This window comes from Pyxicephalus adspersus, chromosome 11, assembly GCF_032062135.1.
Source record: "Pyxicephalus adspersus chromosome 11, UCB_Pads_2.0, whole genome shotgun sequence".
In the NCBI taxonomy this organism is placed as follows: Eukaryota; Metazoa; Chordata; class Amphibia; order Anura; family Pyxicephalidae; genus Pyxicephalus; species Pyxicephalus adspersus.
In genome coordinates, this window is record NC_092868.1 from 21698342 (window position 1) to 21722605 (window position 24264).

The window sequence follows — 24264 nt, forward strand, 5'->3', positions numbered from 1 at the left end:
AGATGTCTGCTTCAACTATTTTTTTTAACTGCTTAAAGTGCATTTGTATACTGCCAGCTTCGCTATGGATTGTGTTTCAGCCACAGCCTGTAAGTTGTCTACAACACTCTTTCCCTGATTCTACAGATTGTCCTCATCCTTTCTTCGTAAAGTGGAGTACATGAAGTACAATGAAAGTACAAACAAAAATACAAACAACAAATTATCCACAATTATTACAAACAATACAAGCAACTAATAACCCACAACAAATTTCAAACATTACAAGAAAAATGTGCACCTGATATTAAAGGAGTATTGTCAATTATAACATCTCAGCAACAATACTACTATTGACACAACATAAACGCTTGAGATCTCACACGTCATTACACTAGAAACATTCTTGCTAGATTTAAACAAAACTTTTGACATCAAATATACCACTATCTCAATTTTCACATGTGCATGTCCTAGTTTAAATCAGTGTAGAAGACACATGCACCGTATTCCTCATTTTTCAATGCTATCCGCTGCAACATCTAGCTTAGTTTTGTAAACTATTCTGCTTGTGCTGTATTTTATCTAGCCTGGGGTGATATAATGTCTTTTTTACATCTTGGTGGGAGGAGGAGCACGAGCCACTTCTGTTCAAACGCTTAGCCAGAGATTAGGATATTTCTCAAGTGTTTCTCGTTAAGTAATTTTAAGCTTTAAGTTGTTCATATATTGCTGTAACTAACCTGCCTCCCGGAGACAGCCTTTTCTACAAATTTTTAAAGACTTGCTCACTAGGCACAAATCTGTATCAGTAATTTCTGCGAGTCCCTGATTCTAATGGAGTCCCAGACTCCAATGATATATCCCAGGCTTACCAGTTTTGAAAAGCCAAACTTTTGGCTCCCTGAGCCAACAACACAGAACCCTGTCTGTGTGTGGATCTACCAAAGGCTTGTACAGCGATATTTCTCTCTCTGAAACCATATGCTAATCAAACAGTTACACTCTACACACTCTAATAAATAGACACACTTGGACCTGCACCTCACCAACTCACCACCAATGTGATCACAAACAGAGCAGATGCAATCCTTCTGATCATACTATTGTACAGAATATCCCCCAACACATTACCAAGTAGACACAAACTAAGATGATGAATCTAAAGGCATATATGTCTAACAGGTTACAAAGCTGATATTAGTCTTAGATGTGACTGCTGTGCTTACTGCATCCTGGGCTCCAAAGACTGTTTACCAAACTGCAGCCATAGGTCACATTACTGCATGTCCGAGACATCCACAGTTGTTAGGGTTGACCCAAGCTCTTTCTTAGCAACCAGGTTAGTAAAGAAGAAAACATTAAGAACATTTACACTGGTTAAACACACTTGTACACAACACACACATGTACACATCTCCTAACAGCTGAGGTTCAAGTGAAGGCTCTTGTGACTCAGCGGACCAGACAAATGTATCTTAGCAATGTGTAGCAAGGGAAGAACCCCAGTAAGCTAAATAGGCTTTCCTGCCGCCTGGGGCATGTTACGATTGCTCCAAACAAGATGGAGGTGATAACAAAATTATTTTCCTTCTCAGTATCACAGAGAGATTTATCATGGGCACTGTCAAATTTAAGGTTACAAATAGCACAACCAGAAAAAAAAGTATGAATTAAAATACTCAGAAAATGGTAATCTAGCAAAATGACAGGAACATCTTTTGAAGGCTAGTGTACAATCTAGCAAAGTTGGAACAAATGACTTACCTGCTCGGGTCCACATGCTAAACTAGTGTACAGGCACTTAAGGAAGGTACCCCCCCCCCTTTTTTTTTATTTGCATAAAGGCAACAGCATACACACTGTGTTGTATTACACACAGTATTCTGGAGTAATAGTTAAAAGTCTTGGAGGGTTACCACCTGTGGATGACTAAAGAAGTCTACCACTCAATTGCTTGTTCCCTGTCAGCATTTGGAACATATGCATTTGAAGCAAAAAGCTTGGTGCTTGAAATCCTACAAGAATGTGACACTTTACAGTGCAGGAGTCTATTTTCATAGGATTTTGAGCACAAAGATATCTTGGTATGTAAGTGAGACAAAAAGCTTTTTTAAGAAATGATGCATATTAACTATTTTTTATACCTTTTTACCTTTACTTTACCACAGTACACAGACCTATCATTTCATTAGGAAGAACTTCTATAGGTCAATATCTGATATGGTCCTAAAAACCAAAAGCAGAGGATGAAATATCACCTTACTTTAGACATTACAATGTGATAACAGGTGCTGCACTAATATTAGCTGGTCTACATAAAGCAGCAAATATGTTCTGATGTTCACAGAATCTGCATTGTGAGATGATCCTGTCCAGCCTCTGAAGCAGTGTTGAACAATTGAAGGTATCTTACAGTTAAAGGGAAAAGTTATTTTTGCAAACATTAAGTGCAAGAGAACAGTTGAAAGTCCTGCTAGATGAATGTAAATGATATGCACTAGGGTGAACCTATCCTCTGTGCCCCAAGTCATTTTAACCAATCTATCATCATACAAATGTAAGTATGGGACAGATTCCCAAGGTAAAGGTGCAGTTCATTTATCATCATTTTTGGGTATTTAATACTGACCTGTACAGATATACTCAGATGATCCAAAATGGCTTCAACTTTTGATTTAAAAACTTCAGGCTTTAGTTTACCACGGCTAATCCCCATCTGATTGGTGAAAAAAACCACCTAATAGAAAAAACAATCAGTCAATAGGGCAAGGTACGAACAAGTGAAACAGGTACTAATAAAAAGTCATTTTAAACATCTCCCCTAAAGAGGCCCCCTTTGTGAAACTCATTGGGTTTAAGAGCATCGTCAATTTTCGACATCCTTACATTCTATGTAAACTTCCTGTCAATATATTATAAGTAAGGATCCAATTAATGTACAAACAAGCACAATAACAACCTGCCAAAAAGCCCCACTCTGTATGAACTCAGAGAACCAACCAAATCCAAATGGCAATTTAATAAACATATAACCACCATGGTTAGTCTACCATGGCAAGAATTCCTCTCAAAATATGTATAACTAGAGTGTAAGCTAAAGTACATCTAGGGCCCCCAGAGTGCCCTAAAATTTTTCATTACAGTACCATGCATTATGTTGAAACATTTTCATGATAAAAATGAATTGTTCCCTAGACCGTATTAGGTTTGCTGATCAATTAAAATAATTTGTTTAATAACTGCTGGACCTGCAACAAGGTTAGTAAAGACCATAATAACCAATGCAATAAAATACCTTTTCTTTGTGGCTAACGGGCATAAAACCTCCGATCTGGAAATGTCATTCTGCATTACTTGACCCCCATGCCCTTAAGCATGAATTTAACCTATTAAAGGACACAAGTGCAGATGTGCTCTAAAACCTCAGCCATATATCAAAATACCCTTTCCTAGAAACATTGTATTTCGGGGCAGTTCCAAAGTTAATGAAACAGATTCAGCTTGGATATCAAACACTTAGGGTTGGTGGATAACCAATCTGATTGTACAGTAGTGGGCTGGAAATCGAATGGTTGGTATGCTCTATGAAGAACCTTAAACTGTAACTTCCCCCATGCTTTACTTGTGACGGTTTAAAGGGTTTTGAGCCATCCTGATTGTAGCAGCTGCCATGTACAAATGTATTTGGAATAACAGCAGTTTGTTTAAAAAAGTGAATAAAGCAAATGCATTGGGAACAGTACACATTTGAAATCAAAACATGCAGAAACATTTCTTAAGTTAGTTATTCCTTTACAGAAAGTGAAGAAAGGGAAAATTATGCTATTTAAAATAAAAGCCGTGTGAGTCATTCATTCTGTAAAAAACATGTGTGAATTATGACCCCTATTTGAAGCATACCTAAACTCAGAAGTTTCACTTTACATAAAAGGGTAGACAACCTTGTTTTTTTTTTTGTTTTTTAAAGTGCAGCACCCCCCTCTAATTCTTGAATGAGTGGGAGCGCAAACAGATGCTGGGGCATGTGCAGAAGCAGCATCCAAGAGCCTCTTGGGATGCGTAATGTAGATAATCCCGGGAGGCTCGTGGGTGCTCCTTCTGCACATGCCTGAGTTCCTCTTTAAGGAAGCAAGCCAGCAAACATGATACATCTTGGTTATAATGCATTACAATACAATCTGAGTAAAAACGACTGTTCCAGAAAAAGGTCCAAAGGTACCTTTACAAGTACGGTTACAATTAGAAGACACCAATTTGAAGCCAAGATATCACAAGAAACCCCTGCAAATTGACAATGTTAAAAAAACAAAAAAAACAAACACTTTTGTGGACTGATCAAAGCAAGAGTGTTCTTTTTGGGTCTAGGGGCTGCAGACAGTCAGCTCAGACAACCCCCAAACCTGAGTTCAAAAGACACAAGTACACTGTGAAGACAGTGAAGCAGCTACTAGAATGTAGACTCTTCGGGGCAGGGTCCTCTCCTCTTGTATCAATGTCTGTATTAGTCTGTCATTTGCAATCCCTATTTAATGTACAGCACTGCGTAATATGATGGTGCTATATAAATACTGTTTATTAATAATAATAATAATAATAATAATAAAAGCATGGTGGCACAAGCATCAGTATATGGGGGCGTTTCACATACTATTGTTGAGCCTATATATCACATACCAGGAATCTTGGATCAGTTTGAACAGTTGATCAAAACAGTTGAAGAGGTTATGCTGCCATATGCAGAAGAGTAAATGCCTTTGAAATTGATGAATCAACAAGACGATGACCCCAAACACACCAGTAAAAAAGCAACATGATGGTTTCAGACCAACAAGATTGACGTTACGGTGTGGCCAGCCTAATCCCCATACGCAAAAAATGCAGAATTGTGGAGAGAAGTCCAATCATCCTGAGCTGGAATACCTGTTTACAGGTGCCACAAGGTGGTTGACATGCAACACAGATGTTAGTTACCCTAGCTGCAATTCATTCTTCTAGTGGGATCTGGAGAATAGAGTACTTTCAGTCTTACCAACATGAAGCTGTCTTCATTGAGCAATGTTTTCTCATGAGGCTTGGAGTGCTCACCATTTCCGGAGATGTCTTTAGCAGTTTGTTGACATTTTTTTTACCAGCACCATGGATTTTGGAAAATATGTGAGGATATACTATATTCCTCCCATTTATTATTTTTCATTTTATGCTGCAGTAATGGGTGGGAGGGCCACATATAATGTTGCACAGACCACAAAGTTTGGTCATTTTACATTTTATGGAGATAATTCTAGCCAAAATGATTTACTTTATGGATATAGTAAAATGCATAGGAAATCTCCCAAACAGCGAAACAGATTGCAATAAAACTGTATAAAGTGCTGTGCTTCCAGTACCATCTATCTATTCTACTTCTCTACCTCATTTTAAATCTGAAAAGATTTGGCTGTTGGGATTTGTTTCCTTTTATTATTACAAAGAAAATTGAAATTTGTTTTTTGTTCTTCCTTTAGTAGTACATCCACTGACCATTGTAAAATGGAATCTTTAGAGGAAGATAAGTAGAGACACAGTCATCCAAAATGCTGTTCCTTAAGGCTCAAAAGCAAAAAAAAAAAAAAAATGCAGAACTGCGGAATGTAGTCCAATCATTCTGAGCTGGAATACCTAATCACAGGTACCAAAAGTTGGTCCAGTTTATGCAACAAAGATGTGCAGCAATTCTCAGAAATAGTGGTTGCACAATAATAAATTAGTTCAGTGGTTCAAAGGAAAGCAAAATCTTTATACAGTGAATAATAGAGTTTGCAAAGAAAAATGAAGACACTTTTTTTTTTTTTTTGAACAATCTAATATTCACTTTCCTTCACTCTCTAAATCAACACAAAATTTGATATTTTTTATTCTTCATGTTTTGATTTGAGTTGTTCAGACCAGCCCATTGTAAATATAAAACAAAATTTTATACGGTGTCATATCCATGTACGTAACTTAACAAGTGAAGGGCTTAACATATGTCTTTAATCTATCATACCTAACACAGTTGATGCTGAAGGTACCGAGTTTGAGTCTGCCCTAAAGGCTACCAACTAAATTTGGCTGAAAATTAACCCAGAGCCACACTTGGGATACTGCCAGGGAGGTTAATACACCCAAACTAATAATACTTTACCACCCATTTATCAAGAAGCCTAAAAAGAAAGAAGGATAATGAGGCACTCCTTTGGAGTAGAATAAACCCAAGATAATGATTTAGGGCTAGATCCTTCCCAGAGGAGAGTATTTATATTGGCTGGGGGTGGAAAGTTGTCCTTTGTGTTACTTTGGTCCTCACAAAACTTCTAACCTGTAAGTTCTGGAACATATGTGAGAGAGACTGCCTCTCTCATTTATTAGGTCTTTTAGCATCTAGATACCTCTGGCTGCCTATGTGTGGACATTTTGAGATTCTTGGCCCAGGGGAAAATCCAGGGATGAACAAATTGGCATTCTTGATGAGAGAGGACAAAGGTAACAAATAAGTTTGTTTATCTCCCTCCATGCAAGCAAAGTATCCCTCAGCGATACATTTTGTTTTATGGTTGGGGATATAGCACCAATAGAGACATGTAGTAGGCCTCTGGAGGACTGAAGTTTGATGAACTTCTAATACTTATAGGGTATAAAAAAAGTCATGCACGACCAATCATGTGCATGTCTAAATAGACTGCAAGGGTATATATTCTGGTGTTTGGAATACTGACCCCATGAACATATTAGGGGGGTTAAAGCCTAAAAAATACACATACATTCAATCCCGCAGGGCTGTCAATCGGTCGGAAAATATCTTTCATCAGGGTCCCGCGTCATCCGGACAACTGTCTTCAGGCCGGCGCTTCAGGGCGCTGCCATCTTTGCCTCTTCTTCCGGGTTCTTGTTCTTACGTTGCTCAACACAGGTGCGAGATCGGATGATGTAGTAGAAAAAAAAACTTGCTGATCCCACTGCGCATGCCTGGGATCAGCAATATTTTTAACCTTTTGATGAAAGGACATCTCAGGCATGCGAGAAACAAACCACCCAAGAGTCTCCCTGGAGGCGTGACGTAGGTATCCCGGGAGGCTTTGCGCTCCCATTCATTATCAATTCCCTAGGCGATCGAGAATTATTTTGCACTTAAAAAAAAATAAATAAATAAATAATTTTTACCCTACATAAACAAGTTGGAGTTGAAGCCTTAAGGATTGAAGAGCAGTATGACTTAGTTAGTATTGCCGAATCCTGGCTTTGTTCTTCACATGACTAGGCTGTCAGTATTCCTGGTTATACTCTCCTAAGTAAAGAGAGTCAAATGAAAATGTTGTGGTGTCTGTCTGTATGTGACAAGAGATCTGAAAGTGAATGTAAAAATAGAAATTGTTGATGGAGCATGTGATGAGGTTGAGACATTTTGGGTTGAGTTAAATATGGGGATGCATAATACACAGATAATTATTGAAGTCTGCTATAGGCCCCCCAGTGCTAAGGAAGAAATAGAGAATTAACTACCACCACAGAAAAGAAGACTGCAAAAATTAGCAATGTTTTATTAATGGGAGATTTTAACTATCCTGACATTTACTAGAGTAATGGCACTACAAGTACAGCAAAAGGGAGGAAAATAATTTAATACAAGATAATTGTATTATAGTTTATAGAAGCCCCAACTAGCAATTATACTCTGCTTGACCTAGTTTTTTAAACAATGCAGATCTTTTAACAAATGTGCATATAAAAGAGAATCTGGGTAGCAGTGACCATATGATTTCATTTAATGTAAGCTGTAAACAGGAAGCAAAAACATAAAAGATAAAAACATTTAATTTTAAGAGAGCAAATTTTCCATTAAGGGCAGCTCTCTGTGACTTGGACTGGGAGAGAATATAGTCCTCAACGAACACAGAACAGAAATGGGAATGTTTCAAGTCTGTTTTGCACAAACACACTGCAAAATATATTCCAATAGGTAATACATTTAAGAGACTAAAAGTATACCCTATGTGGCTCACAGCTAATGTTAAAAAAATCCAAAAAAATTAGCCATAAAAAAATAGCATTCTAAAAATATAAAAATGAAGGATCACCTTCATCATTGAAAACTATAAAGAACATAACAAAATATGTAAAAAGGAGATAAAATGGCAGAGCTCAAGTCCAAATAGATAACAGCAATGTCACTGTCTTAACTCAGCCAAATAGGCTCAAAATTGATAGGATTGAGAAACAGTCTGGCAAAATAAAAGTTGAGAAAGCACCAGGATTTTGGATTAAATCAATGTGTCATTATTTCAAAGCCAATATTTCTATTTTTTTGAGACTCTTTAATTACTGATAGGGTACCAATGGATTGGCGTAAGGCCAATGTGGTTCCTATCTTCAAAAAGGGAGCAAAGTCAATACCAAGTAACTACGAACAGTAAGTTTAACATTCATAGTTGGAAAGGTTGTAGAGAGTTTGGAAAGGTTCAAAGAGGCGTTTCTGCTAGAAAATAGTGAAGTAAAAGTCAGCATGGATTCAAGAAAGACCAAAGTTGTCAAACAAATTTACTCTTTATTTATGAGGAAAAAAGAAAACCGGTAGACAGTGGAGTAGCAGTTGATATAGTGTACTTGGACTTTGCTAAAGCATGTGGCACAATACCCCACAGATGGGTAACATGCAAGTTATACACCCTAAGTTTAGAAAAGCCAATCTGTGAATGGATAGAGAAATGGCTGAAAGACTGCATGCAGAGAGTAATAATGGCCATTGATTCATACTCTAAATGCTCTTAGGCAGTGGTGCCTAACCTTTTTTCATCTGGGGGCTGCTGTTGAGATTGGGATAAAACGCGCGGGGCACAATACAAACAAACAATAAAGATGTATGTTTAAAACTACAATAGTATTAATTTAAAATGAAATTAAATTTAAATGTTTCTAGTTACCGTAACATACATGCACCAAATAAAAGACATGACAAACCAAGAAACTCTGCAATGGATACTTCTAGAGAAATACAATGTATCAGGGGTACATGTTCTTACTACTTAATCTTCAGGAGCAGTTGCCAACTTTCCTCTGTTCTCAGAAACATTGAGGGTCACAGAAGGTAAGTGGTCAGCTATGTGTAACAGGCAGCTCACCAGCCTCTCAGTCCCTAGCCCCAGAGCGTCTGCAGATTTAACTGCATGCGGCAGTGAGCGGTACTGAGGGTCTTCCCCTAGCCAGGGTTGCATGGCATAAGGGGTAACCACACCTCAACCTCACTGTCAGTCTGAATGCAGTCTTTAAGTTTTGTAAACTTTAAAGGGCACCACAGCGCACAGACAATTGGCACTACCCTAATTTTCATTGCCATGGGAGTGGTACCCAGGGGTCCCCAACATGCAAACTCAATTTGGGCACCCTGTTCTTGAAAGAGCCCCCCTTAATGTGAAAATATCAGTTCCCACCTCAAGCTAGACCAGATAAAACCTAATTTGTTTTAGGTTATCAATGATGAACGCCACTCAATCTTGTACCTCAGAGACCAAAGAGTCAACACAACACCAGGAAAGCTGTGGGGTGTAATTTATAGTTGGCAAAAAATAGGGACTGGAAGGTAGCCGAGTATGTAACATTGTCATAGAAGAGGTGGATGAGAAACAACAATATATCGCTCCAGAGTCTGATTAGTTTTCTCAGTCTGGCTGTTGCTTTGGGGATGATAACCAGAGGATAGTGATGACTAAATTTGAAGCTTCAAAGCAGAGTTCTTGCCAATACCTGGATGCAAATTGTACTCCCCTATCAGAGACCACATTTTCTGGAATTTCCATGAAAAGGTAGTATAAAAAAAGAAAGAAAGCCAGGAATTTGTGGGGCAAAACTTTTTCTTAAAAACTGTAATTTTGTTATTTATTCTATATACTAAACAGAGTCCTCCTGCGCTCGACCTTGACTAACACGGGTTCACTGTTCTAAGGTCATAAAGTAATAAAAACACATTAAACAACGTGTCGTAGCAGCAAAAGCTTGTTTCCCTTTCCGACGCGTTTCGCCCAGCAGGGCTTCTTCAGGGGATTGGGAGACCTTAAAGGTTGTTATGATATATAGTGTAATTAATATAATGCAATGAAAATTAAAGAATATACAGCAATTAATATATGTAGAGTTTTCTATATAAAGAGCATACTTGGTAAAATTGCTGAAACTTTTGCCCGAATAGAACAGATGCCTGGTAACGGCTAAAGCTCAGGAATGCAACAAAGATAAAACCAAAATAGAAGTTTGGACGTTCTAATCAAAGAAAGAAATATAAAGGGTATACAAAGTGTTAGCCTATGTTTAGCATAAAGCCTATACAGTGTAGTAATATGTTATATGTGTTCTTACTTAATTCTTCCGCTGTGGTTATAAGAAAGGGTAGCTTGGTGCAGGTTGGCGTTTCTGACCAGGTAAATAATTGTGATTATTCAGAGATCCTAAACTGAACATAAGTAATAAAAGGTTGTTGGTAATGGGGATAAAGTTAGAATTAGGAGAATATAAGTATTGGTTAATGTTTATTACTCACAGAAAAGAAACGATCAGTATTGTTCACTTAACCAAACAGGGAAATGTTGTAGCGATACAGTCTATAATCAAATATATTATCGTACAAGATATGAAGTATGGACATTTTAATTTCATTTCCAAACTAACCACTAGGGGGCATACGTGAAACAGTTACCTGTGACTTGTATATTGCAATGTGTGATAAATTCCTAAAATTTTAATCTAGCAACAAACCTCCAAAAATGAGTAGTGATAATGAGGATTAAATATAAGTGGTATTATTTATGAACTACAAATTAGGGTAGATAATAACCAAGACTTACCTCAATTATAGCAATGAATTATATATTAATTAAGGAGTATGATTTTTTGTAATAGTAATAAATTGTATCAATGCTTTGGAGTAAAAGGCCACTTACTATTAGTGGCTAATACACTGCGGTATAGTGGTGCGGACAGATCGGTGGCAGCCGTCCAAAAGAGGACCAAAGCGGTCTCTGGTTCGTCCTTAAATTACCTAATTTAGATGGGGCACCATGCATGCGCCGGGATCAGGGCATGTGTGGTACCCATAATTAAGACCGCATAAAGATGGGCAACTTCAGTCCAACCGTGATAGCTGCGCGTGCGCCATAGACCGCGCACGCGCAGCACTTGTATTTAGGTCTGTACCAAGATGGGCAGTTTACTCGCTTGTGTAAATGATTAAAGGAAAGAAATCAGTTGCGTCAGTCCTGACTATCAGGATCATATTACTATAGTGTTATAAGCAATCATAGATATATTTAAATTTAAATAGCGGGTGGTAGAGGTCCCGCTCACAGAGGTGTAGGTTTAAATGGGTTATACTGAAAATTAATATGAGCAGTAATAGTTCAGCCTTAAAAACAGGGGAGAAGAAAAAAAATATAATTTTACCCTTCCAGTTCGCTAACTTCATTTGCCCAGTGTCCAGAGCGGGCGCCCTGGATTGGCAAGTCCTTTGTATGCTAAGAATGGATGCCCAAACGGGGGATGAGGGGGGCCAGCCGGAGTCCCGAAGCGGACTAGAAAGGTAAAACTTTATTTTCTCGCCCCACCCCCCGTTTTTAAATTGAGACTATTACTGCTCATATTTTCAGTAAAACCCATTTAAACAAACACCTCTGTGGATGGGACCCCTACCGCCCATTATTTAAATTTAAGTATATCTATGATTGCTTATAACACTAAAGTATTATGATCCAGATAGTCAGGACTGACACAACTACCGTATTTTCCGGCGTATAAGACGACTGGGCGTATAAGACGACCCCCAACTTTTCCAGTTAAAATATAGAGTTTGTTGCACTTAAAAAAAAAAAAAAAAACAGTAACAGAAAATTTTTACTTTAAATAATAGAATTGTCTACCCTTCTATGTAAAGTAGTCAAACAGCTCCACCTAGTGGCTGATTTGTAAATCATAGTATTCTATAACACACATATAAATCTATACCGCATGGCTCACAGCGTTCCCCCGAAGCTCTCCGACAGCTGACTCTTGCTAACCCGAGCTCAGATCTTCTCCCCGTTCAGGGGATTGGTAAGTACCCGGCGTATAAGACGACCCCCGACTTTGGCACAGATTTTTCGGGGTTAAAAAGTCGTCTTATATGCCGGAAAATATGGTAATATTGCTTTTATGTAATAACACATAGACACAGATTTCTTGCCTTTAATCGATTATACAAGCATGTAAACTGACCATCTTGGTGCAGACCTCAATACAAGTGCTGTACGTGTGCTGACTATGGGGCACGCACAGCACAGTTGGGCAGAAGTTGCCCATCTTTATGCTGTCATCATTATGGGTACCATGTATGCGGTGATCTCGGCAAATGCATGGTGCACCATCTAAATTAACTAATTTAAGGTCAGACCGGAGACAGCTATGGTCCCCTTTTGGATGGCTGCCACCGATCCGCCCGCACCACTATACCACAATGTATTAGCAACTAATAGTAAGTCGACTTTTACTCCAAAGCATTGATAGACCCTATTGCTATTACAAAACAATCATACTCCTTAATTCTTCTTTTTAGATTAACCGCATTCATACTATGCATTTTTTACAATTTCAGCAATATATAATTCATTGCTATAACACGTTAACAAAAAATTAATTTTGATAATCATCAGAAACCACAGCAAACTTTTCTAAATCAGTTTTTCAAGCAGATTGCAGATCTGATTTACCCTAACATATAGTTAGTTGAGGAGTTATGAGCACTTTTATAGTTAACATCGTACGTGCATGTATTTTGTACTAAAACATATGCACCATAGAAGTGAATGTTAATACATCTTCAGTGTGAAGTAAATAGGGCACACTGTAGTACAGATCTACTGAACAGTCTCTGTCAGGTACCACTGTTTCTTCAGAAATGCTTAGCGTATGTTTTTCTTGTGTACGCTTTGTCTGGATTGTTGTGGTACAGCATCCAGCAGTAGTCAGCCATCATACTTTCATTCCAGAAACCTTGGTAGCGGTGCTCCATTAACAATGTCCTGGTGAAAATGTTCTCCTTCTTCGTCACTCGCCATACCAAGATGTTCCGCGAAGAATTCTAAATGTGAGTGCAAGAAATGTATTTTTAATGACATGCGACAACCCAGTTTTTGGTATGAAAACCACCAGATTCTGTACTCCTGAACTACTTCCTTGTATGACTTATGGTTGCCCAGGAAATTTTCACACAGCCACTTGAATGCATCCCAAGCTTTTAGCTCAGCTGCTTAGATTGCTTGTTTGACAACATTATCCTGCAGACTTGATCTGTGGCCCTATAAAAATATGGAAACTTCTCAATAAGGTACTGAAAACCCATGGAGTTTGATTTACCCATGACCTTTACAAGGTTCTTCATCAAGGTTAACTTGATATGGAGAGGGGGCAGAAATATTTTATCAACCAGAGGCAGAAACTTTACACTGCTTGTTCCGGGCTTATAGGTAACTCTTGGTAGCCAATTACGCTTGACATAATTGTCTCCCATACATCGGCTGTCCCACAGGTATAGGAAACAGCAATATTTTGTGAATCCTCCTTGCATTCCCATCAGCAAGCCAATGACCTTTGGATCCCCACAGATGTTCCACTGGTGTGTTTTATACTGGATTGCTTCAAGTAGTAACTTCATGTTGTCATAGGGCTCCTTTAGGTTAATGGAATGAGCAATCGGTAAACTTGGTTTGGAAGTACCATTATGCAGTAAGACTGCTTTCAAGCTTCTTTTAGAGGAATCATTGAAGATATGTCATTCAGATGGAGCATGCTCTTGTGACAAACAGTAGCACAGTGAGCCATCACTAGTGAAGAACGTTGTCAAGTTATAATTTCGTTTTCTGTAGTGAGTTACAGTTACACCCTTTGCAAGCAAGTGCTTCTGTTTAAGCCTTGAAGCAAGAAGTTATGCTTTGTCTTTGGAGAGATTTAGATCACAAACAAGATCATTCAGCTCTGCTTGTGTAAAGGTCTCTGGTTCTGAATCTTTATTGGCCAAGTAGTAAGGATCAGGTCATTCAGGGTTGTAACTGGCTGCAACTCCAGCACATTCCGCATCACCTTCTACAGAAGTCCATCATGTGGCGGTACCGGAACTGGCAACAAATCATCATGGGGAACAGGCCTAATTGCAGAATCGAGGCTGGCATATACAATTTAGTGCTTAGTTTTCCTGAGAAACCACTTCTGCTGAGGCGGCAAAAATAGCAGTTGATTAGATTGTCTTGCGGATCCCTCCACACCATCGGGATTGCAAATAGCATTGCTGCTTTATGCAGATTCAGCCAGTCACACAGTCCGTTAGAACAACTGGTACACATGACACGTGGAGCCCAATATTTATCCTGGTCACCAAGTGGACAGCCAAAATATATTTTGTATATATTTTTAAGTCATGAGGTAATTTGGTGTTGTGGTACTTTCATCGTGAATGAACCACATGAAGCAGAAACTGTCGGGATCATTAGGGCAATTTCTAGGCATGATGACAAGTAGTAAAGCGTCTGTACCTTTCGTCAAACTAAAAGTGACAGGTAAACACATCCCTTTCCCTGCCCACACCCCTCACAAGGCCGTCCCACATCCCTCCCATCTCCAGCCTACCGCCCTCCTCCTAGCCCTCCTATAATCCTTCCACTCTCCACCCATTCACCAACCCCCTCCCTCTTCTAATATGATTACTAGAGATAATTAACCCAAGTGCGAAAAATAATGTGCTTACAAGAGATAATTATCCCCATAAGTGCTGGAAAACTGATGTACCTACAAGACGTTTGTTTTTAATTATTTACATCGTTGCAGCCCTGGTTGTTAGGTAACTTACACAGATATAATGTTAAAATTGGTAGTGTGTTGAAAGTTGTAAAGTTGTAAAACAGACTGTTTGTATTCCTACAGTCTATATGCTTTTGTCATATTTATACTTTACAGTTTTTACAATTAGGGTGATTAAGTAAATAATATTTTGTATAAGAGCTGCAAAACAGAATGTGTGTAACAGATTATCATTACTGATAATGTGTTTAATTTACATAACATTTTATTCATATATATATATATATATATATATATATATATATACACACACACACACACACATATACACACACATATACATATATACATATACACACACACACACACACATATACACACATATATATTTGTAATGTTTATTGACTCTGCATTATTGATGTTGCTGAGACATATTTTAAACCTACATATTGCCTTCAAGGCAGCCTTGTTATCCTGAGATCCACATACGCATAATTATGACACAGCAGAACACAAGCCCCCCTCCTTCTCCGTAGCACGTGCTACTAGGTTGTAAACAGCCTATAAAAAGCACATGCGAGTAGTTTCAAAGCATAAGAAAGCAAACGAACACTTCAAAAGAAGGTAAGGTAATTACTTATTGTTATTAATTTGTACATATTTATATATATCATAGTTCTCCCCAGCCCATTTTTGGGGGGTGGGCCGCCCACCTGCAATGATCATTCCACCCTGCACATTTTAATTTGTACATATTTATATATATCATAGTTCTCCCCAGCCCATTTTTGGGGGGTGGGCCGCCCACCTGCAATGATCATTCCACCCTGCACATTTTCAGCAGCTCTAAACAGACACCGGAGAGGCTGCTCTGCTCTCACGCTGCTCTGCTACACATTACTGCCCACACCTAACACTTGAACACAAATTTCTCTGGAATGATGACATGGTGATGAAAGTTTGGGGGGCGTTAGCCACAAGTGTCCCCCACTTGCACCTATGATTCTGTTTATCTGCACCTCTCTGTTCTAGAGAAGTTAGGGTTCAAGGTAGGGAAGCAGTCAGTTTGATGGGCAGAGGTTTTTATGTTCTAATAATGCCATGCTAATTAATTTTTAGGGGTTTATACATCTGTTCCCCACTTGCATCTACATTGTCAGTTTCCTACACCTCCCCATTCCAGATAAATTGGGGTTCAAAGAACAGAAGCAGAAAGTGCAGCATAGTATTATAGATCATGATTATTTATAGTTTGGTGAAAGGTAGGTAAAATATTTAGGGGGCCCACCCCAATGCTTCTTGCTATGCAAGTGGCCCCAGGAGGTCCTTCATTTGCATTTTCAGTTTTCTGCTCCTAGGTGCACTTTCTTATAAAACAGCAACCCAAATCTTCAATTTCCACAAGTTTCCACAACTCGTGATTCCCATATTTTGAAATTCTTGAAATTAAAAAAAAAAAAGAAATGTTGGATATTAGTAGCTATGAGAGTCCACTGTGTTCCCTCAAAATTTTGTAGGTAATTACAACCAACAATTTATGAGATCTAAAGGATTGAACACCATAAGTTGTTAGGCTGCAGAACGTGACAAGCAGACTATACACACACACACACACAGCTATCACACTGCGGGTTGATAAATTTCACAGGATAAATTACACCATTTTTGTTTTTGGCAGTGATGAGAGGAGGGCACTAGCTGTCCTGCCCCATCTGCGATCACATGCATGATGCTCTTTGTGTTACCTAGATATAGGGCTAGGAGGTGACATCTGAAGGTAGGCTGAACTCACATTGGCAGTAAGGTTGCATTTGCTGCATTTACCCCTTACTTACCTCTCGCCAGGAACCACTGCTGCTTGAAAAACTGCTAGACCTGGAAAGCCTAGCACTTACCACCTGTTACCAATGCCAGGTACCCAGCAGTTATCACCGGTTTCCAATCCCAGGTGCCCAGCAGTTATCACCGGTTACCAATCCCAGGGGCCCAGCAGTTATCACCGGTTACCAATCCCAGGTGCCCAGCAGTTATCACCGGTTACCAATCCCAGGTGCCTAGCAGTTGCCAAGAAGTAGTCACTCAGGAGGGGCATTTTTTTTACTGGTAATGTGAACTAAGCCTAATTTGTTAAGCCACATTGATCACAATATTACACTACTACAAGGGATTACACTATTAAAACATGGAACCCTAGGGAGTTGGATTAAAATACACAGCACTGGACTGTTAGGGCATAATACAAAAAAAAAAATGGAAAAATTGTACATTCTAACAAGCCAGGCATTAGAAAGTTGTAACAAAGTATAAGGGTTAGGTAGAACACTGACACAATAATAGTGGATTACTATTATACTGGGTTACTGGATACCTATGGCATAAATAACCAGGAGCTCAAAATTTGCTGTGTCCAGCCCCGTCCACAGTTTCCCCCCAGCCGGCTGAAAAAAAAATTCTGAGGAGAACACGGTATATATATATATATATATATATATATATATATATATATATATTCAAAAATTGGCAGGCCTGCGTTACAAAGAAACAGAAATCAAACTCCGGGCAATCAGAACCGTTATCACCGATATCCAAAATTATTGGTCAAAAACACGGATCTCCACAGGATGGTGAGACAGCATGCAATATAAACGACATTTCAGGTTCTTGCCAAACAGAATGCAGCAGCATGTCCACACCTGTTGTTGACACACATTCCTTTAATAGACGAATCACATTCAATACGCCAGAGGGCCATCATTTGCGTGGCGGCATACAGCAGACACGTATCAGCAATTGTTCACACGCGCCACTTAACAATTGTTCATCATGCTGGGATGAAAATACGTACATAGCATGGAGTTCTCTCGGTTGTTACACATTTCTTAAAATGTTGTGTGAGATTCTATGCTTTTAGCGTTTAACAGCCCTAACAAAATTAAGGCCCAGCAAATACATAATGCGCATGAAAAATACAAAAAGCTAATTAGGCATCTCGATGCTATTGGAAAAGAGATGGTACGTAAGATTTGACTAGAAATGATGGGCGGGGCAAGTCTTTTAAAAAACAAAAAAATACCGGTGAGAGAGATCTAGAAAATTAAAACGGGCTATAAAAAAAATGTACTTTGCAGCTAAGCGGTCTAAAAACGTTAGGAAAAAAAGGAGGCGCCGTTGTATTAAAACAGTTACGCTGTCCTGCTCCCACAATAAGCAAACACCACACAGGTCACAAACTCACCGTCTACCGACCGTGCAAACAAACCCCCTTTCACACAGATCACAGGCACCAATCTGACCATCCGCCTGGGCGTACAGACGCTACAAACGATCCCTCTGAAGGCCTTGACGATAGAACAGTTTATTTAGAGCATGTTTTTCACCAACAGTGTGACTTTTAATAGGGTGAATTTTATTAGTTTGATGTACAACAATCACTTTAGGTTTTTTAATCTGGATGCCATATTTCATTTGTTAGTGCTGTTGATGCAATACACGCTGCTATACAGTCATTGTTAGATCAGGTTTCACGAGATACAGAACCGGGTGATTTAATACAATTGAGACTAGATGGCGGTGAGACGTTTGACTAGAGGGGTTTAGCGCCGAAACATTTTTGAATAATATCGCTGATGCTTTACAGAGCAACGCTAAATGCATAGCGGGTATTTCTCTTAAACTTGCTGTTATTGTTATCAGGAACTGTCGCGGAGGTGACAGAAGGCAGGTGGGGGCAGTTGTGTATAGTCAGATTATTGGTTGTAAAAAAAAAAAAAAAAAAAAACATTTGTATGATTTTAACAACTACAACACTAATGTTTGCCTGGCCGCTAGTGTGTACGGAAGGGAGTAGATGTAAGTGATGCAGTGTTGCTAGAGAAGGCCCAGCAGTTGCAAAAAGATTTGCAATTACCTGAAGCTCATTTGGTTTCTTTGAATGCTTTGAAATAAAAAGAAATTTGGCAGCTAGTGATGATTCATTTTGTAAGAAAAAAACTTTTTTTGGCTCGTTAGATATATAGACAACGGGGACGCACATAGGTGTAACGGACTGACCTGTAGTGTGTGTGGGGCCCGTCTTGACAAATTCGACGAATATATCTGTTACATGCAGCGTTACAAACCCAAACAAATGTCCGAGAAATACATCTTTTATGATTTTGAGTGCATGCAAGAGACAGGTACACACATACCCAATTACATTTTTGCAACATTATATGGTGACACTTCCTGAGAATTCAGCAGAAAAACCTGCGCGCGAGACTTTGTCCGCTTTTTTACCAGCGGTAAATTTTCACATTCATAGCACATAATGCAGGTAGGCATTTGTTTATTTTGTTGTACAGGAGTTGGAAAAACTGAAAATTGAAATTGTAAACCAAGGGGGGCGGGTAATGTGCGTGTCACCTAATGATTTTAAAGGGAAATTAAGATGAGATTCTTTCAATTTCATACCTGAATCTATGGGCTTTTCTGGCACCAAGGGTCATTCCCCCCATTTCTTCAATACAGTAGAAAATCAAAGTTACATAGGACTGATACCCGACACCTGGTATTACGGTGTCGATTACATGATGCCCGATGAGAAAAAATAAATCATGGTGTGGTATGAAAAACATAAAAATGACAACTTTATTTTTCAGGAAGAGCTAAAAGATCACTGCAAGCAGGATGTGGAAGTCTTGAGAAGGGCTTGTGAGTGTTACAGAGACACGATAATGTCTATGACTAAAAAAAAGTAAGACAATACTTTAAATGTGAAAAGAAATACAAAATAGTCACTAAATGTGTTGACCCCTTCCAACTTATCACGCTGGCCTCCGTATGCATAGCTATGTACAGTTTTAATTCCTTCACGCAGAGACCATAGCCATTGTACCAGCGGATAATTATCACAAGACCCAGAAACGGTTTTCCACACCAGCTATCCATCCAGTGGCTCATGTACATCGAGCATGCAGAAGGCATTCATATACAAATATAGAAATATTTATAAAGGGCAGTGAAAAGAAGGTAGGGAGGTTCTTTTTGGACGGGTATGCTTTGGTTAAAGGCACACACATAGCCTTTGGAATTCAGGGTTTTTTTTACCATGGCTTTCCTGTATGTTATAACAAGCATGACAGCAACAAGGTTACTAAATCTACATACGGGCAGCTGTACCAGGTTTTCTTAGTCAAGAAACGCTACCCGCCGAGATACGGATTTACAATCAGTGTCATGTGGGAGCGTGAGTGGCACCAAATGACATAAGCGATGTAAGGGTCAAAGACTTTCTCCTTAAAAAGAAGTTTCCAATACCATTGGACCCCCGTAACAGGTACCTGGTGTACGGTAGAACTTGTTTTAGCGGTAAAAAAAGGCTATAGGATCGGTCATGTGTAAGAGATCTGGCATTTCACAAATACAACAATCTATTTGCCTCGTACATCAAGTTACACCTCAGAGATAAACAGGATGCTTCTGGTTATCCTGCCTGGTGTAAAAATGATTCTGAGAAAAGGGATTACCGTATTTTTCGGACTATAAGACGCTCCGGCCTATAAGACGCACCCAATTTTGAAGGAGAAAAACCTAGAAAAAAAAGATTCTGAACAAAATACTAAAAAATCACTCTGTGTCAATGTATCCCCTTCTAATCACTCTGACACAGAGTGATCAGAGAAGCCCACAGGATCGCGGGATCGGGTGAGTATGATTTTTTTTAATTACCGTTATATTTAACATGTATTCGGTGTATAAGACGCACCCACTTTTCCCCCCCAGTTTTGGGGAAGAAAAAGTGCGTCTTATAGTCCGAAAAATACGGTACATACTCATTTTTTTAAAAAAGGTGTTCGCTTACGCCCTGACAAAATAGCAGTGAACCCCGCAAAAAGACAAAAATTTAAAACTTTTCCTAAACTCTTTGTGGGGCAAGTTTGGACATCGGTCCAATTCGCCGCGCAGCAGCATAGTCACAGATCCCGGTGAGCTTTTTCGTTTGTACCACGTATGACCTCTCTGAGGATAATTTCCTCGATAAAGAATCAGCCGTAGTCAATTGAAAATATGCAAAAGAGCGCTACACAGTCAACAAACAGAAACTTTTTTATAGCCTGTTATACAACTGCCTACTCCAGGCTGGAATTATATACGCTCCTGGACAGGTTGCAGGATTGTTGTCTCTATCACGACACAGATTCTGTCATATTCCTAAGTAGAGAGGGTGACAAACTCAACCCTGGGAAAATTGTATTGAAGGTTAAGGGTATAACTCTTATTGTAGCTAACACAAGACTTAATAATTTTGACAGTTTAAAAGACCTTGTGTTGGATTACTACCAGAAATCTAACCCCAAGACGCAGAAAATGATAGGCATAGAACAACCTGGTATTTACAGAAATAGATATTGCTGGCACATAGAGACAAGACCGCTACGTAAAACGCAAAAGTACATCTACACAAACACAGCTGACGACAGACTTTACAACTTTGCCTTTTGGTTTAATAAGCTTAGCCAAGACCTCCATGGATGCACGATTTCAACACCCTTTCTCTTGTATTTTAGCTGGCCCCTCAAATTCTGGTGCAAATGGGTGCTTTCCTTGGTTGAATTCACTTTTCTGGAACTCCATGAAGTCTATTTCTTTCAAAAACACCTCGGTTGTAGCTGCAGTTGAGGCGGTCCCTTCTTGGGGATGAAATGGGCCATCTTAAGTGTGTCGACTGCTATAAAAATTGAATTAGGGATGCCTGAAAGGGGAAGGTCAATGATAAAGTCCACTGACAATACTCCAGGGGTGGGTTGGGATGGGCAAAGGCCTAAGAAAACCCCAGGGTCTACTGACCTGCCAGAGACTTGTCATAACATGACTTTAGAACAGATAGAGTGTCTCAGGAACAAAGATTTTCCCTTCATGGGTCCACAGATCATCTATCCTTTGGAGATCAAGACTAGGGTTGGGTGGGCCGACGCACAAGGCTTCCCCAATTTGGCTTATGAGGTCTAACTGGATCATTAGAATGTTCTTTGCAGCCAGAATGGTGTTGGGAGAAGTTAGGCGTGTTTGGTCCTCAGGGAACATAGGAGACGAAGGGGTCAGCCTTGGTATTTTTTTGCTCCAGGGTGGAACGTTACATTGCAATCAGATCAAGAGAAAAGAGCCCATCAAAGTTGTCGAGGATTCAACCTCCTAGCCCTCCTAAAATATTTCAAGTTCTAATGATCTGTAAAAATGAGGAGATAGGAGATAATGCTAATCCTCAAAAGCCGATATAATGGTTAGTAAATCACAGTTGCCAATGTCATAGATGTAAAAAAGCTTTGGACCTGGTGGGCTGAGACAAGTTTTTTCCAACAGCAGTCTCAAAGGTGTCCACTTCCAAAATAAAGGAAAGAGATGGTTCGGGATGCTTTAGGATGGAAGCCGATGTAAATAGGGACTTGTGGGCAGCGTAAATAGGGACTTGTAAATGTGGGCTTGTGAGCAGCGTAAAGAGGATGCCCTTCTGGTTAGTAGGAGCTGTCCAGTTTAACACTATGGATAATCTTTTTGGGATTCATGACTATCCCTTGTGTGGATATGGTCAGGCCTAGAAACTGAATAGTGTCCTTCCCAAATTCACATTTGGCTTTGGTTTGGCAAATAACCCATGGTTCGGAGGAGGCGCAACCTTCCTGACGTGACGTCTATGCTCCTACAAAGATGACAAGAATAAGATATCATCAACAATCTACAAGGAACATGTCAAGGAAATCTTAGAAGATATGATTTACAAAATGCTGAAAGGTGGGGCATAACCACATACTCAAAATGGCCGAAACAGAGAGGCGCATGCGCGTGGCCTGACTATCGGATGTTTCCGTGCTAGGCTCCGCTCGGCTCTGAGCAAGAAACGTAGCTATTCCTACGGACGACTGCCACCTTTCTGGGTTCCTGACGACTCGCTGTGATACTGGTCAGCAAAATATATGGGTCCGACTTCCAAATCCAAGCGTCCCGCGGCGCAGCAGAACTCATCCCGTGGCGGGGATTCAAAAACCAAGATGGCGCCGATGCCATCTCCCCCGGCGTCTTCCACTTCTTCCCCGGGACACCACTCTGAGGATAGCACAGACGCTCTCCCGAGTCGGATTCCGCATGGCTCTGCGTATAATGTCTGTTAATGTCAAAGGTCTCAACTCACCCTCTAAACGCAAAGTAGTGTTTAATTACTGTCACTCATCAGGCATTGATGTAGTATGTATGCAGGAGACGCATTTCTCTACAACCTCTACCCCTAAGTTTATGCATGCACAATATCCTCAGATCTATCATGCCTCTACAACTAAGAAGCATAGAGGTGTTCTTATAGCTTTTCATAGGCGTATGCCTTTTATCTGTACGCATCAAGTAGCGGATCCAGAGGGACGCTATCTTATTTTAAGAGGTTCAGTGCAGAATACGGAAGTCACCCTCCTGGTTTACTATGCTCCAAACTCTCCGTCAGTTTCCTTTTTTAGTAAAATGATGGAGATAACCAGGCAACATTCTAAAGGGATTTTGATTTGCTGTGGTGACTCTAACACAGTGTTTAATAAAAAACTAGATAGAAGTGGTACCTCTACGAATGCTTCCCTTTCGGCTAGTGATGAAATAAAGGACTGCTTCCTGAGTCTGGGCCTGCTAGACATATGGCGTGAATTGCACCCGTTAGCCCGTGACTACACGTTTTATTCAGCTTCCCACAATTCTTATTCTAGAATTGACCACATTTGGGTCCCAGGCACTTTGTTGCCAGTTGTTTTGAAAGCTCATATACCAGCGATTTCTTGGTCTGATCATGATCCAATAATATTAACGTGCTCCTCATTAATTGTCAAACCTAGCATTGGTCATTGGACCCTTAATGAGCTCCTCCTATCTTGCCCTGCCTCTATGGCAAAATTGTCCACTTTAACCGAGGAATTTTTTCAATTAAACAAAGGATCAGTGCCAACTACTACATTGTTGTGGGAGGCTTATAAAACGGTTATGCGTGGTCACTTAATTCAAATTGCTGCGATTAAGAAACGTGAGAGATCACAGGCCCAGGCTCAGCTTGAGGCTGCCTATTCACGGCACGTTCAGCTACATAAACTGAATCCCACATTGGGAACCTCTATTGCTTTGCGAAAAGCAAGAACAGAACTGAATCTTTGTCTTTCTAATCAGGCCGCAGGCCAATTACAGAGAACAAGGCATAAATTCTATCATTGTGGCAATAAACCAGGAACTCTACTTGCTAAAAGATTGAGAACCTTTACATCTGGGCAGGCTCCGATCTCCCTTCGTACAGCGTCTAAACATCTGACTAGTAACCCATTAGATATTGTTCAGGAGTTCCAGTCTCGGCTATCGGATTTATACTCCGCTCCTTCAGAGATGGATGAGAGACAGGCTCGTAGTTTTTTTGCTAATATAGAGTTACCTAAAATAGAGGATTCAGACCTAGAAAAA

At 39.6% G+C, this 24264-nt stretch overlaps 1 protein-coding gene across 10 annotated transcripts in view; it reads right to left on the reverse strand.

Moving 5' to 3' along the window:
- Positions 1–24264, reverse strand: part of PNKP (polynucleotide kinase 3'-phosphatase) — a 285690-nt gene that overhangs the window by 125175 nt on the left and 136251 nt on the right. For all 10 annotated transcript variants that reach the window (XR_011922635.1, XM_072425518.1, XM_072425519.1 and 7 more), the window contains one exon: positions 2612–2719. Coding sequence is in view for 9 of the 10 variants with exons in the window: in XM_072425518.1 (XP_072281619.1) it covers positions 2612–2719 (108 nt within the window). In the remaining variant the exon portion in view is untranslated. The remainder of the gene's footprint in view (positions 1–2611; positions 2720–24264) is intronic.